At 36.6% G+C, this 16,597-nt stretch overlaps 1 protein-coding gene across 9 annotated transcripts in view; it reads right to left on the reverse strand.

Annotated features, from left to right (window-relative positions):
• The window catches only part of PARD3B (par-3 family cell polarity regulator beta), a 1,017,627-nt gene that overhangs the window by 463,120 nt on the left and 537,910 nt on the right, over positions 1 to 16,597 (reverse strand). For all 9 annotated transcript variants that reach the window (XM_073879629.1, XM_073879634.1, XM_025892834.2 and 6 more), the window contains 2 exons: positions 11,598 to 11,686; positions 2,070 to 2,156 (listed from right to left, as the gene is read on the reverse strand). In XM_073879629.1, the coding sequence (XP_073735730.1) occupies positions 2,070 to 2,156; positions 11,598 to 11,686 (176 nt within the window). The remainder of the gene's footprint in view (positions 1 to 2,069; positions 2,157 to 11,597; positions 11,687 to 16,597) is intronic.

The following is a 16,597-nucleotide window of genomic DNA, read 5'->3' on the forward strand; positions in this document are numbered from 1 at the left end:
TTCATACGTTGTGTGCTTTACAAGGAGTTTTCACATTTTTAATGTCATTTAATCCCTACAAACTTGATGTGAAGTAGGTATTCACAAGAGGCAAGTTTAGGGGACTTGCTCAACGTTATAAAAGAGAACATTGAGATTCAAATCCAATTGTTCTGAATACAAGTCTAACATTTTTTCTATTCTTCAAGGCTTATGCTAGAAATCAGAGCCAGGAAGGAGAAGGGAAGAAATCAATATAGTTTAGTGTGTTTCTCTCATTTGACGTAAGAGAAGGTGCTTTCTCATCTACAGGGTCAACTAGTTTTCCGAACTATTGAAAGTGAAGTATGGCGACTGTCACATTGTACATTTCTTCATGTTTTGGAAATTGGGATGATCTTGTGTTCTATTCCGGCTTCATTAAACTAAAGGGCCTGGTAATTTAACCGCTCTGGTATTTCACAAAGCTCTATCAGTACACTTCTGCCAAAAGCCATTAGAATTTCTCATGACAACTGGGTAAATACTCTTCCTGTCTATCAAAAACAACCTCAGCTTGTCCTGGGACATAACCCGTAACATTTATAAACACGCTTATTAACACATACAGGAAATGAAACAATAAGAGCCACTGGCTTTTCAGTTCATTTCTTTTTAGAGAACATTCATTCCAGCAAGAGCTTGGCATCAGATGTTATTTGCAAAAAAAGGTGATGACTTTGCAATTACAGGTAGCAGGTGGCTACCTGCTGAAAATGATGCCAACCAAAATATCATGACTAAATCTGCTCTCCCCGCTATGTGGCAGACTAAATTGAATAAATATTCTGAACCAGTAAATTAATACTATATAACCTTTGGGAAATTTTTGCTCTAGAAAGAGCAATGGAGTAAGGGGGATTGGATCTGGATTTTGTGTGACCTTGAAAAAAAAAATCAATGGGCTTTTCTGGACTTTGCTCTCTTAAGCTAAAATAAGGTATTCTGCCTGAAATTTTCAGTGATGCACTTAAGAAAAATAAAGTTAGCAAATTAATTAAAATCATATCATGAGTGAGAAACTGATTTTAAGAAAAGCCCTTTTAAGATAGCCCTTGTCAGTATCAATCTAATGCTGAAGGCAGTCATCTTACTGAACAGTGACACAATATCTAATACTAGTTTTGTAAAGTTGTTATAATAGTACTAATATTAACTCTCAGGCACAAACTTTAATTTCCAACAGTAAAACAACTTTTATATCCAGTTAGGTGGACATGAATTTCAAGAAATGCTGACATCTAAATTACCATTTGTCACTGTGAATTTAGTAATAAAATGTCTTTAAAATTTCAAAAGGAGGTGGCATACTGTTTTTAATTGATTACCTTTTATTTTAGAAAAAAAGCACAATGGTATTTTACTATTACAGTTAAAATCATGAAAACATAGAGCTTCTGATAAAGCTACTTACAGTGCTAGAATATTTATTATCCTAAGTTCCATATACCTGAGCAGAGTCAGGAAATATCAATTTGGATTACTATATTCACTTTTTGAAGTGTATTTTGGAACATTAAAAGATTCTGTTGTAATATTTGTCTAACAGTATGTTAAAATCCTTCTCAAGGATTCTGTTTACTACGTGTCACTGACAAGAACACTTTAAGAAGATACTTCAGGGGCGCCTGGGTGGCTCAGTCAGTTAAGTATCCAACTCTTGATTTCAGCTCAGCTCATGATCTCAGGGTCATGAGATCGAGCGCCATGACTGGCTCCCCACTCAATGGGGAATCTGTTTCCTCCTGCTCCTTCTCCTACTTTCCCTCCCCTGCTTGTTTTCTCTCTCTCAAATCTTTTTTAAAAAATGACAATACTTCATAATTAATTATAAATGCAGAAATTGTGATTGATACTTTTGCTTTTCCACTATATGTTAGAAGTAAATGACTTTGTTTCTAAGACTTAAGTGGACAACAGAAGTATATACTGAGGTGTCTGTCTGAATAAAAGAGATACACATTTAATCCTCTCCTGACTATGTTTGGGAAAATGAGCTGAAGTCAAGTTTTTCATTAGCATGAGCTTCTGATATAAAGAAAACATCTTACCTTCCACTCAGAGATGAAAAGAAGGGCACTACATGTATTCCCAAGGGGCCTCCTTCCCCAGAAATCTCCACTGTTCTTGTCATATCACTGGGGCAGAAAAAAGTAAGAGCACAGATAAGTCTCTGCTTAAAAAAAAAAAAAAAAAAAAAGGCACCACATAAAAAAAAAAAAAAAAACCCTAAGATTATATCAACTGCTGTAAATTCAACGGCAGAGATGAAATCAAATGAGTACATGATTTGCTGGTATGTTCACAAGATCCAGGAAATAAAATGTTTAAAAGACTGATTTCTTATTTTTTTTTCCACCAGAAGGGAAACAAATGGAAATAACGACCCACAAAAATAACTTCCTACTTAACTTAATCTGCATAAATCAACATATTTAAAAGGATATACACAAAAATGAAATTTCTCCCCATTGAGACACACTTGACAATTACTGTGCAGATGATAAAATACATGGAACTAAGCTTAACTATGCTTAAGCATAAAGTAGGCTTCCCCCCACTCAGAACAGGAAAAGTGAAATAAAATATGTATTTATTAGAAAAAGCACGGAATTATATTTTACAACAGTGAAGCCCCAGTTGGTAATACATATGGGCATGTTTGGAGCATTAAAAATCAGAACTCAGACTTGCCTTTCAATAAAGCATCGGTTGTATACAATGAAACAATTCTAAATTTTCACCTCCTCGTTTTTTTAGAGGTAGAAAAAGAAGTTGTAAAGCCTGGAGAAAACGTATTACAGAAAGAAATAGAAAGCCTGACCCGCCTAACCTACTCCAGATTAAGGAAAGGATGAGCTAGAAACATTAATGGATAGTGTGTATGACTGAAATATACAAGATAGTGGGAAACTTTGAGTAATAAAGAGTGGAACTAACAAGTTTTTATAAAGATGAAAAATAATAACCATGAACAATTACTGGCTCATTTAATCCCACAGAGAGAAAATAAAATTGCCAGAGGAAAAATGATAAAGTTGAAGCAAGCATCCCTGTTATGGAAATTGTAAGCAGGTCTCTATTGTTTCCTATTTACATGAAAATGACCTGAAACTAGATGTCAAATTAAGAACTACAGCTGCTACAAATGCTTTTCTGTTCCCAAATTGAAAACGGTGAAATTTTGGCTCCTTGCTAGAAAGTTGAGAACAGAGTAAGAAAGCAAAATGCCTGATGAATTCACTCTGCGTGTAGTACTCTCTGAATTATCAGCAATCTAAAACAAATACATCAAATATATTCTCATCAGTGGACTGGGCTTATTTTTAATGTGTTTTCATTGCAAACTTATTATCATTAAGAACTGTAAAAAAGAGCATGTCAGTTTCTAACATTTGTAGACTATGATGGAATTTCAAATCTGATAATAAATTTCAAATGAGTTTTGCTCAGATATTGCTGATATATTTAAAACTTGTTCAGTCAAGCAGGTTATATCAGAGGCCTGGGGTAGAAGTCAGAAATAAAACAAATCTTAGAGTGATAATATCACGGGATAAAATAGATTCTTCTTGACACTTTCTGTGTGGGAATACAGATATTATATGAATATATACATATGAAATACTATATATAGGTATGCATTATACATCCTGAATATAAACTGTCTGATGGGCGGAGAAAGTTTTATACTCTTAATGGACCACAAAGCAATAATTTTTATATAATAACAGATTTATAGTGCATTCGTAGCTGTTTGAGAAAGACTAAACCCAGAGCATTACATTCTAGGGTTACAGTACTGTTTTAAAGACTTTTAAAAACAAAGATGAAAATCTTGTTTAATCATTAAAACTTTGTTATCTCTACCTTTACAATGTATTTTTATAGTTTTACACTTAGAGCATAACACAAATCTTTCCTAATAAATGTATTAAATATCCACATGCTGATAGATAGCACTCATATGTATTATACAGAGGATTTTGGAATATAAGTATTTAGTATAGAGTTCAAGATTTCAGCTTAAGAATTTTTAGGATGGTTTTATGGAATTTTTTTTGTCTATTTTGCAAATATTTTGTTACCCAACTCAAAACCTTTCCTGTAAAACATAATAAATTCTATGTATTATACAGATACATACTCTTTAGGAACTATCAATCTTTTATTTTTACACTCAAAGTAAATCTTATAATTTGTTAAAGCAATCAATCTTGTTTAAAAACACTATGACCTCACTTGGGGATGCAATTTAAAGGTTCATTCATACTTTATAATATTCTCTTTTTCGAGACCTCAGAATAAACTATGAATAAGTCAATCAGAGAAAGACAAGTATCATATGATCTTACTGATATGAGGAATTCTTAGTATCAGGAAACAAACTGAGGGTGGCTGGAGTGGTGGTGGGGAGGGATGGGTTGGCTGGGTGATGGACATTGGGGAGGGTATGTGCTATGGTGAGCGCTATGAATTGTGTAAGACTGATGAATCACATACCTGTACCTCTGAAACAATTATATGGTAAAAAAACAAAAAACAAAAAAAAAAAAAGAAGAAGAAGATAGTAGAAAGGGAAAAATAAAGGGGGGAAAATCAGAGGGGGAGACGAACCATGAGAGACTATAGACTCTGAGAAACAAACTGAGGGTTTTAGAGGATGGGTTAGCCCGGTGGTGGGTATTAAGGAGGGCACATATTGAATGGAGCACTGGGTGTTATACGCAAACAATGAATCATGGAACACTACATCAAAACCTAACGCTGTAATGTATGGTGACTAACATAACATAGTAAAAATAAAATTAAAAAAAGAATAAACTCTTATGCTATCTATATACATGGCAGTCACAATTCTTTGTCTAGAAAGACATGTGACAAATGCTAAATTACTATCATACAAATATTATCCCAGAAAAAAAGCATAAAAGATTTTTGATTTTGTAGACTGTAATATGTAGGCAGTTATAGAGAATTAAATCTATTTAATATAGACAAACATTACAAAATTTTTCTTTATAAAGATTTTATTTATTTATTTGACAGAGAGAGACACAGTGAGAGAAGGAACACAAGCAGGGGGAGTGGGAGAGGGAGAGGGAGAAGCAGGCCTCCCGCGGAGCAGGGAGCTCGATGCGGGGCTCGATCCCATGACCCTGAGATCATGACCTGAGCTGAAGGCAGATGCTTAACGACTGAGCCACCCAGGCGCCCCCAAATAGTACAAGTTTTATACAGGCTATGTTTTACTATGTTCTTTATAAAATGTTATTCATTATTTCAAAACGGAAAGAAAAGCTTTTGAAAAAGGAAACCTCATAGACTGTATATTTTTACTTATTTTAAGAGGGGGGAGGAGAACCTTTGCATTCCATATACCTGATGGAATTCTGTAGAAATCTCTGTATGTGTGTGTGTGTATATATATATATATATATATATATATATATATATACACCCTTCATGAAAGATAAATACAACAAGTAGTATTGGACACAATTATTTGAATACTTATAAAATGAGATTTTACTAAGATGTGGAGATACACTATTAATGCCATTTGTTTAGTCCAAGTGCAGACTAAGTTTCAGCGACCAGTAAGCAGGCTATGTACACATTAATTTATGTTTTGGAGGCAGACTGAGAATGGAAAATTTAAAGAAGCAGGTGGAGAGGATATTCTAGCAGTGGAAAGAAAAAGAGATCGGCAGCTACTTGTAAAAAACAGACAAAAAGTGAAATGTAGGGTAAAGGGAAAAGACTTTAATTACGCAAAGAAAAGCTGAAAGTGTCACTAAGATCAAAACAGCTGACTTTATACAACGGGAAAACCAAAGCGGACAGTCACAGAACATCAGGTCCAACAGTACTAAGCAAGCTGAATGTCCTAAGATCCAACTGACAACACTGATTCAAATAATTCCTGGGACCAGCTGCTACCTATCTAAGATTTTAGGACAAAACTCGGGGTGAAGGTACAGAATAAAAGGTTCAAAGTGAGCTTGTCATGAACAGCTCCTCTGCAGGAACTCCACGGCCAAGTGCTTCATTTGGCTCCATCCAGAAGAAACACATGAAGCCTGAGGGACAGAATATAAGAGCTGCAGACAGCTGCAGGTCCAATTCCTCACACGAGGCAAATGGACAGCATTTTTAACATTGAGATTATTAAGCTCAGTCACAAGCTACTCATTTAGGGTAAGAGAGGACTCAGGACAGGTTGGCGGGGGACATCTCTTGTTTCGGAAGAAAATCATGATTAACTTATGAAATTAGAGAAACAGTGTATCTTAGTGGTGCCTTTGAGTCAGATATCTGAGTAATCATTTAAATGATGACCAAAAGTATTGGTTTCCTTATTTGGACAATGGGGAAATTAAGATAAATTCCTAATAGAACTGTTGGTTTAAAAACAATTAGAGGACATAACATGTACATCATACATACAATATCTGGTGTATACAAGAAGTTCAATAACTATCAGCTATTAGGAGGATTATTAGAACTTTATGAGGGAAAGTTTATGGATTAAAAGGAAATTATCTCAAACTTTCCATTTTTTTCTCAACTGATTTCCTCAGTGAGACTTTTAAAAATATCCTCAAGTCCTGTAGGGTTGAGGAACATGTTTTCTTCACGATTAGACGGCTGCCATAGAGAAGCTGATGGGTAACAAATGGAGAGAAGGTTTTAGCTGGAGGTGTTCAGGCACTAATGCACAGGTCTGTCATATGGAACAGTGTGAGAGATGGACTGACTAGAGACCTCCCAGAAGAGTTTATTGATGGCATGGAAGTATGCTTGATCGTGAGGTCTTGTTGATGCAAATATACTGAGTAAAAACCTAACAAAAAACTTGTTATTGATGGTGGTGGGATTCATTTAATACACCTGAATTCAATGTATATTAATTGAGTAGTTCCAATGAGGAAGTTCTACAAGGAAAACACAGAGGCCAATGTCTGAGGAGTTCTCCATCCGGCGGGAGGTTAAGACAGGTAACAGGGAATAATACAAAGCAACGGGATGGTAGTAGTAATTGTAGTATATTTTCAATGATTATAAGCTATTATTTGGGAGGCAGTGTGTTAATGGCCTTCTAGCATTATACCATGTATTCTTACCAGAAGTATAAAGTAAACATATCAGACCCATTTTATGGATAAGTAAACTGATACTTAAGAAGGTGAAATAAATCGCCAAACCTCACACCATTTCTACAAGGTAAGGTCAGGACCCACATTGGAATTTACTGTATTCTAGAGCAGGAGTTTTAAGCTACTTTCACATGAGTTTCAAAGTAGAGGCACTTCCTGATGAGGCTCAGAAGAAATCAGTACAGGATCAGGAAGGAAAGCTGGGATCAGGAAAATCTTCCTGAAGGAGGATTTTAGATGGAAATGAGAAGGGCTAATGGAGGGGCGCCTGGGTGGCTCAGTCGCTAAGCGTCTGCCTTCGGCTCAGGTCATGATCCCAGGGTCCTGGGATCGAGCCTGGCATCGGGCTCCCTGCTCAGTGGGAAGCCTGCTTCTCCCTCTCCCACTCCCCCTGTTTGTGTTCCCTCTCTCTCTGTCTCTCTGTCAAATAAATAAATAAAATCTTAAAAAAAAAAGAACAGCAAATGGATCTTCAATCAGAAAAAATAGGAGAGGGGACAGAGGGGGCAAGCAGATGAAAGAACACAGTCTGCACTGAGAGACACTGAACCAGGATGGTTTGTAGGCACACAGACTGGCTGTGATATTAAAGAAAGGGGCTAGTGAGCAGGGAGAAAGGAAGGGAAAGACGGGGAGGTATTGAGAAGAGAAGGTTGAACCATCAGCTTGAGATCAAATCTCAGAGTGATACGTCAAATTCCACGCTGAAAAAAAAAAAGCACTTAGTTTTGTAGAAAATGGAGTCATTAAAGGTGTTGGCACTAAGAAGTGGGGTGATAAATGCTGTGGTTTAGAAATATTTATCTGGCAGTGATATGTGGGATCGATTAGAAAAGAGTAAGACAAGATAGAGATTGGTCCCTGAGACAGGAATTAGTACATTATTGCAATAATTGGAGAGATAATAAGGCTTTAGCAATAATTACAGGAATAAAGCATGAATACCTGGGGAAAGGTTTAAGGGATTTTTTTTTTTTTTTTTGACATGGACTCTCCCAATAGTTTGCCAAATGAATGGATATCAGAGGCAAAAAAGAATAAAACTTGATGGCCATTTTAAGCATGGGAGAAGAGGTAAGTATGGGGATAAGGCTAATTCGGAGATGTGTCAAGGAATAGGCTGAGGTCAGGAATGAAGCTGAACTTAGGGAGGAGGTGAAGGTCTTTTGCCTGTATTGCTTGCTGTTGAAACAGAAGCTGTAGAGCACCTGGCTGGCTCAGACAGTTAAGCGTCCAACTCTTGATTTCAGCTTAAGTCATGATCTCAGGGTTGTGAGATCAAGCCCCGCATGGGGCTCCATGCTGGGAGTGGAGCCTGCTTAAGATGATCCCTCTCCCTGGGCGCCTGGGTGGCTCAGTTGGTTGGGCGGCTGCCTTCGGTTCAGGTCGTGATCCCAGAGTCCTGGGATCGAGTCCCACATCGGGCTCCCAGCTCGGTGGGGGGCCTGCTTCTCCCTCTGACCCTATCCCCTCTCATGCTGTTTCTCTCTCTCTCTCTCAAATAAATAAATAAAATGTTTAAAAAAAAAAAAGATGATCCCTCTCCCTCTACCCCTCTCTTTGCCCCCACCTTCAAGAAAGAAAGAAAGAAAGGGGGGGAGAGGAAGGGAGGGAGGGAGGGAGGGAGGGAGGAAGGAAGAAGGAAGAAAGAAGAGAGGCTTAAAGTGTAGTTAAAAAAACAAAACACCCAGTAGAAATCTTTTGCTTCATCATCTTAAGATCAAGGTAAATTGAGGAGTGCTTCATAAGAGATACATATTGTAAGACTATTTGGAGAACCTCCTCTTATGGTTATTTTTCTTTAAATAAAAATGGGTTAATACTGGGTAAGCAGCTAATAGGTATGCTTATGATTTATGGAATGTGTTTTAACCATTCACTGAACAAATATGCTGCTGGTATATCTGTATGACGTGTCAGGAATCCTTTGGAGGATTCATAGTCTTATATGGGAGAATGATAGTTACAATAAACCGTGGTATGTGTGCTAATCATAACTGCAGTAGCAACTAATATTTATCCAACCATTCATTTAGTATTGTGCTAAGTGCAACTGCCTGTGATAAATCTCATTTAATCTTCACAATAATCTGTGTGATCATGATACCCATTTTCCATATTAAAAAAATTAAAGAGGTAAAATAATTAGTCTACAGTTACATAGGTAGTGTTCAAACCCAGGATTTAACAAAATTCAATTGGAATGAAAGAATGGTTTGTTGAAGGCTGTGGTTTAAGAAATTTTTACCTAGCAGCGATACATGAGATCAATTAGGATAAGGAGATTGATATTCAAGAGAAGAGACAGTAGGTTACTATAATAGTCTGAGAAGTAATGAAGGCTTGAAAAATGACTGTGGGGATTAAAATATAGGAATAGGTTCAAAACATTTTGAGATGGACTCTGCAAATTATGTGCTGAGCTTCTATGCCACCTACATCAAAGTGAGCCCAAAAGTCATATTCTTGGGCCAAGCTCTGTGGGAGAGCATGACTTCCCTGCCCCAGGAGAATGATGACCACATAACTCAGCCCTAAGCAGCTTCCTGATTTCTCTTCCTTGGTTTCTTCATTACCCCAGGCCAGCTAGAACCCATTTCTTTTCCTGGAACTGTAATCGCCAAGCTTCCTGCCGCTAGCTGTGCATGCTACTATGCTCTTAAGATCCTTCTCTTCCCCCTGTACCCAAGAGCCTGCAAGTGCTGGGAGTATGCACTTACTCTACTTTCTTAACTTGGCCTCAACCTGATTTCAGCTGATTTCTCCAAACTGGTGCTCACCACATGAAGTTCCTTAGCATGAAATAAAATACCAAAGAATAAGGGAAGGTGTACACAACAGATAACACTGGAGTCGAAGTATTTGGAGACAAGAGTAGTGGATGCAGATTGGGTCTCTACAAGTTACTTAATTGCTCTGAATTGCAATTTATTAGCCTATTAAACGTGATGGTAAAACTCTTGCAAAAATTATACGTGTACACACATATATTTTAATTAAAGATTTTTTTTTTAATTCCTATACTCCATTCCTCTCAATTCTTTGTATCTGGAGAAAGTTTAGTTCATTTGTTCATGTAGCCATAAATCAAACAATGGTTCACTCAATGATGTCTATCCACAGAACATTTAGCCAAGATGCCAGCAAGCTTTTCAAAAAGCTAACACTGAAAAAAATGAAATTAAAGGCAAACAGAAGAAGAGTATTATGTTCATTATGCCTACCTCCAAAAACAATCTTATCAAGCTTCTAAAAAAACAGTGCCCAGGAGATTTTCTTTACCAAATTTTGAATATTGTGCATCTCATTCATCAGAGCAACAGAATCTAAATAGAGCACCTATGTCATGTGGCTATAAATTGTGTGAGGGAAGTCCACACAGTAAATCAATGTGGTAAACGATGATCACATATTTTTTTAAAAAGCTAATTCTATGCAAAATGTTTGGCAACTGTTAGTAATTGGACTGAATGAAAAGAATACGTTGAGTAAATGAATGGATGGATGACCATCAACCTTAGAAGCATCACCTCTGAGTGCTGAAGCCAACAATCTATTAAACATGGAATTACTTTTCTAGTGCAAAATTTGAAGCAACTTAGAAAAAATGATGGTAAGAGTGGTGGTGGTATCATCATCATCATCACCATCACCATCATCTCGATAAGGACAATACAGTGGTAGCCAATGGCAGCAACCATCCCCATGACTTAACTCTGGCCCAGGCACTGTTTGAAGTGCTTTACATACATGAATTCATTTAATCTTCATACCAACCCTCTGAAGAAGGGTTTCATATTATTTCTGTTGTACAGACCAGAAACTAAGGCAAAGAGAGATGAATAACTTACCTAAGCTCATAGAACTAGCAAGCAGCAAAACTAGGAATGGAACCTGTGTAGTAGCTAAGGCAGAACTGGAAATTAGTGCAGAACAAAGTAAGTATTGGGGAAAATGAGAGCAAATGACTTCACATAATGAGTTATTTACATTAAAACCATGAAAAATTCTAGGTGATAGACTGGATTCATTTTATAAAAATTGAGTAAAATATTGCAAGATGGTTAAAACAAAATGCAGAGAAATAGTCAAAGAGCTAATGTCAAAGTAGAACAGTCAACCACAGTGAACTCTGAAAATTCACTTTAAACTGTTGTCCAAAGAGGAAAAAATAAAGCAATTAAGAAATCCAGGTTGCAGAAGAGTTGAAAGACTTGGAGGCTCATTTATATATGTTTGTCAGGAAGTTCTTCTATCATAAAAGAAAATAAAAGAGTGACTAATTTTAGAATTGGGACAGGTTTCACTCCATTCTTCTACCTATCCTGACCTTCCCTATAAAATAAAAACAACTACAAACTATTAAAGAAACATTATCCTGTAATAACTAAAATAGTCTCATTCACATAAAGAGAATACCTCAATGCATCCTTGGTTTTCGGCGACGTCAGTGGTTCTGTCTGTACACCATTCATAACTTCTCCATCTTCTAAGTTCTGTGTGGAATCCTGTAGTCAAACAAACCCAGAAGCATGTGGATGCTATGCATATCGAACTGAGAATTTGAATAAAATGTCTCAATGTGAGACAGCAAGTGGTTTTACTCTCGCTATATATAGTATGCTCCAATTTCTTTGAAGACTGGAAACAGGTGTTAATCTTTTCAGTGCTTTCAATGTTCTCTTCTCTCCTGTTTGGCTTCTGAAATACTCAGATGGGCCATTTACACAAGGCAATTTGTTAAGAGCTTTGGAATACATCATTTAGCTTCTTGCTACTCAACCATAAGCTTTTGGGACTGAGTGTTTTAAATCAGCAAGGAAAGGGGGTATCAAAGGGAAGGTGCCACTGACAGGTGGTGATGTATTAACTTTAATGTACTGTACTTGCTTGCACCCCCTGGTGACACTAAAAACATAAAGAAAGCAAAATCCATGAAAAAAAAGGTTGCCTGGCAAGGTCACTCCTGTCAAAAGTGTAACAGGACTAGGGCAGGAAAAGAAATCTGGAGGTCTTACTCTGTCATAGACTTTCATTCTGAGGATGATCTTCAGCAGAGGGAAACTACAATTAACCATTTAATTTCTAAAAGGGTAAACACTCTTCCCCTACAGAGAGCTAAGAGGGCCAGAGGAGGCAAGCACTCCAAGACAGCAGCCACGCTGAGTTGGATGTTACATAGAACGGGTTCTATAAAGCAGGCTTGATTTAGAATCTCATTTGTAAGGCATCAGATTTCCGGTAGGCTTTGGAACTGCACTGGAACAGAGGGATTCTGCAGATATACTAATCTTCAGAAGCAAAGTCATAAACCGTGTTACTCGTGGACTCAGGTTTCACCAAGTCGACAAACCACATGGAAAAAGACCCATTGTCAAGCACCACACCTGTAAACAGAGCATCCATGGATCTGAAAGCATTATTTCAACAACAAAAAAAGACAATATATCAGTTAAGAGGTGGGGCATAATGGAATTAGGTTAATATCTTGAAGAAAACAAGGCACTGGACTCACAATTCAAGCAGTTTGTCAGTGTGAAATGATTTAAAAAATGTATTTCACTTTTAGACAGAATAGCAACATTTCACATAGGGGTTCTGGCCTTTGTGAGGGACTTGGTCCACACTTGATTTTTTTTTTTTTTAATTTGTTTTCGCCCTTCCAGAGGGGATAAAGAAAGGGAAGAAGATCTAAAAGGTCAAAGAGTATGTTTTAGTTTAAGGCACCAAATCTTAAAAGATGAATATCTTTGAAAGCTTTTAAACATTCCTATTATTATGAAGGACTTGATCTATGCTTACAGAGAAAAAACTAAAATAGTCTCATTCACATAAAGAGTGTACAGGGCTGCGCAGCTTACAAATATACTTAGGTAGGTAATTTAACAAAATACTTGAGCTCATGACTAGTGCACATGTCAGAACATTTGCACCTTCTTCCCTGTCTCTCTTACACAAGAGGGAGTTCTAGGAAGGGTAAGGGCATGTCTAGTCCTCTATTAAGTACCCAACACACAGAGCTCATTGCAGGGATGTTAATGAATGCATGAGCAGAATGGCATTGTATTAGCTTCCTAATGCTGTGTAATAAATTACCCCCAAATTACATGGATTAAAAAAGCCTATTGTCTCTCAGAGCTTCTGTGAGTCAAATATTTATAAGTGGCTTAGACGGGCGAGTTCTGGGGTAGAATCTCTCACGAGGTGGCAACATAACAAGATGTCAACAGGGCAGCAACTTCAATCAGAGGCATGACTGGGGCTTTAAGACCCACTATTTTATTTTTCTTATAAAAATTTTATCACGATATAATTCACATAACACTAAATTTACCTTTTTAAAAAGTACAATTCAGTCTATTTTAGTTGATCTACAGAATTTTGCAATCATCAGCACTATCTAATTTTAGAACAATTTCAAAATCTCAAAAAGAGACCCCCACACCCATTAGCCATCACTCCTATTCTGCCTGCCCACCCCCACACCCCTGCCGGCAATCATTAATTTACTTTTTGTCTCTAAGAATTTACCTATCATGGACATTTTATACAAACGGAATCACAAGATATGTGGCTGTTATCACTGAGTACGAGGTTCTCAAGTCTCATTCATGTTGTAGTATATATCAGTAGTTCATGAATTTTAGGGCTAAATAATATTCCCTCATATGGACAGACCACATTTTGTTTACCTGTTCATCACTTGACAGGCACTTGGGTTTTTTCCACTTTTTCTGATTATAAATAATGTTGCTACAAACATTTGAAATAATATTCAATTGTGAGATAAATGCTGCTAAGAAGGACAAGTTCTTGTGGACATTTATGTTTTCATTTCTCTTTGAGATCCACGTAGGGGTGCTAGGCCATATGGGAACTCTGTATAACATGGTGAGGAACTGCTATACTATTTCCATAATGTTGCACAATTTTACATTCCCATCAGCAATATATGCAGGTACGAATTTCTCTGAATCCTCACCTATTGCACTTTTAATTTTCCTTTTTTTAAATTTTAGCCATCATGGTGTGTGTGAAGTGGTTTTCTTTTTGCATATCCCCAGTGACTAAGGATTTGAATTTCTCTAATGACTAATGATGCTGAATATCTTCTCATGTGATTACTGGATACTTACAGATCTTCTTTGAAGAAATATCTAATTATTTTTTTTTATTATTGAATTGTAAGAGTTCCTTAAATATTCGGTATACAGATTCTTTAGATACATGATTTGCAAATATTTCCTCCCTTTCTGTGGGAGACACTTCTTGAAATTTTTCCACATGCCCTTTGAAGTACAAAGTTCTTAATTTTAATGAAGCTCAATTTATTTTTTTTTTCTTTTGTTGTTAGTGCTTTCTGGTGTTGTATCAAAGAAACATTGCCTAATACATAGTCACAAAGATTTACTCCTATATTCTTCTAAATGCTTTATAAGGTTAGCTGTTATATTTAGACATATAACTATTTTGAGTTAGTGTTTGTACATAGTATTACTCACCACTTGTCATAAAGACAATTCTTTCCCAATGAGTTGTCTTAACACCCTTATCAAAACTCAACTGAACAAAAATGTAAGGGTTCATTTCTGGACTCTCAACTGTATTCCACTGATCTACATACTTATCCTTATGCCACTACTACCCAGTCTTGAGTATTTAGTTTTGTACTAAGTTTGAAATCAGGAAGTGCAAATTCTCCACATTTGTTCTTTTCTAAGTTTGTTTTGTCTCTTCTGAGTCCCTTGCATTTTCATACAAATTTTAGAATCAGAACATCAAGTTCTGCAAGACAAAAAAAAAAAGCCAGCTGGATTTTGGTAAGAATCACTCGAATTGGACATCAACTTAGAGAGTATTAGCAGCCTAACAATATAAAGGCTTTGCATCCATGAACAGTTAACAGTGGCTATCAGTTGAATTAAATATTCTTTTTGGTTCTGTAATTCTTCATGGATATATATCCTCAGAATGTCAAAGAAAAAACTGGGATATATATTATAAAATGTTAAGTATTTTTGCCTCTTTGCTTCCTACTACAAGTGGAATTTTCTTGTTGATCCCTTGCTAAGATAAGAAAATAGCACACTTTCTGGTTCTAATCAATATTCTACAAGGTTAAAGTAACTTTTTTCTAGTTCCAGTTAGATAGTAAGTAAAGGTTCTATTTATGTCAACAACATACTTAATGCTCTAAGTATATGGAAATGTCAATTAGAATTTGAAAGCAATATTGGGCCAGTTGCAATGTGATACTCTGCTCAAGGATAATTCTGAACTGACTACGGTTTTATAGCAATCATGTCAATAACGACAGACTTAAAAATGAACACACACGTTCACAGACTTCTCTAAGACAAGAGTCCCACTATTTTAAAAGGAGCATTGAAAAGTCTTTGCTTCACCACAGCTATCGAAAAGGGCAGTGACTAGAGTTTATCATCTCAACTAATGGGCAGTGTGTGTCACTTGCCAAAATCATTCCTATATATTGCAACAACAGAATTCTTTGCTATTCTCTAGAGACGGGGCAGGCAGACAGATACTCAAGGCACCCTGCAAGGACACAAAGCCAATTCCAAATTGACTTCAACAACACGGGAGCAGTGCAGTGCTTCCAGACTTAAAGACAACAGCAACTTCTTTCTTGACGGGGTCCATAAAATCACTTTTTCCAAAAATTACAAGATACCCGACAAGCAATAATTTAGGGGCGCTTAGGCTTTTCCTTCACTAAATAACATGGTGAAGAGTCACGAAATCACACGTATCTAAAAATGAATTTTTTCCCCCCTCATAGCTTATTTAAATAACTTTGAGAACAATCTGTGAAATCTGACTTTTTAGTTGGGAAGTAAAGGGGCAAAAATAATCTGATGATGAAGAGCTAGAGGTATAAACAAATGGTGTGGAACAGACACGATATTTCTTCAACTTGAGACTTGAGAAATATTCATTACGCGATTTCAAGTCCCCAAACTTGCCTCTAAAAAAGTCAACGGTTTGGGAAGCTCTATGCTTAATTGTATTAATAAAACTATTATAATTTCTATTTTTACCGTTAACTTAAAATAGCCAGATGCGATCCACTGCCTCGAATATGAGGATCTAGAGCAACTTCAAAATTTTCTTTTGTCTCCTCCTTTTGCCCAGATTACAATTCTTTGCTTTCTGGTAAAGTTCAGCGGGAGGTGGTGTCTGGCAAACCCGGCAGAGGCCTTGAAGAAGCTTGTCCTGTATCTCTTTTATCAGAGCAGAGAACATATCATATGTGGCTCTCACAACAGACAAGTTTAATTACTACAATTTTTAAAAAGTGAACATTTTTAGCAACACTTTCAGGATCATGGGAGCATTTCTGACAGCCAGAATGAGTCGGATTTAAACATCACTGCACTATTTTTAGCCTGAAAATCAAC

This window comes from Callorhinus ursinus, unplaced genomic scaffold, assembly GCF_003265705.2.
Source record: "Callorhinus ursinus isolate GAN/ISIS: 27379988/994484 unplaced genomic scaffold, GSC_fseal_2.0 scaffold2, whole genome shotgun sequence".
Classification (NCBI taxonomy): domain Eukaryota; kingdom Metazoa; phylum Chordata; class Mammalia; order Carnivora; family Otariidae; genus Callorhinus; species Callorhinus ursinus.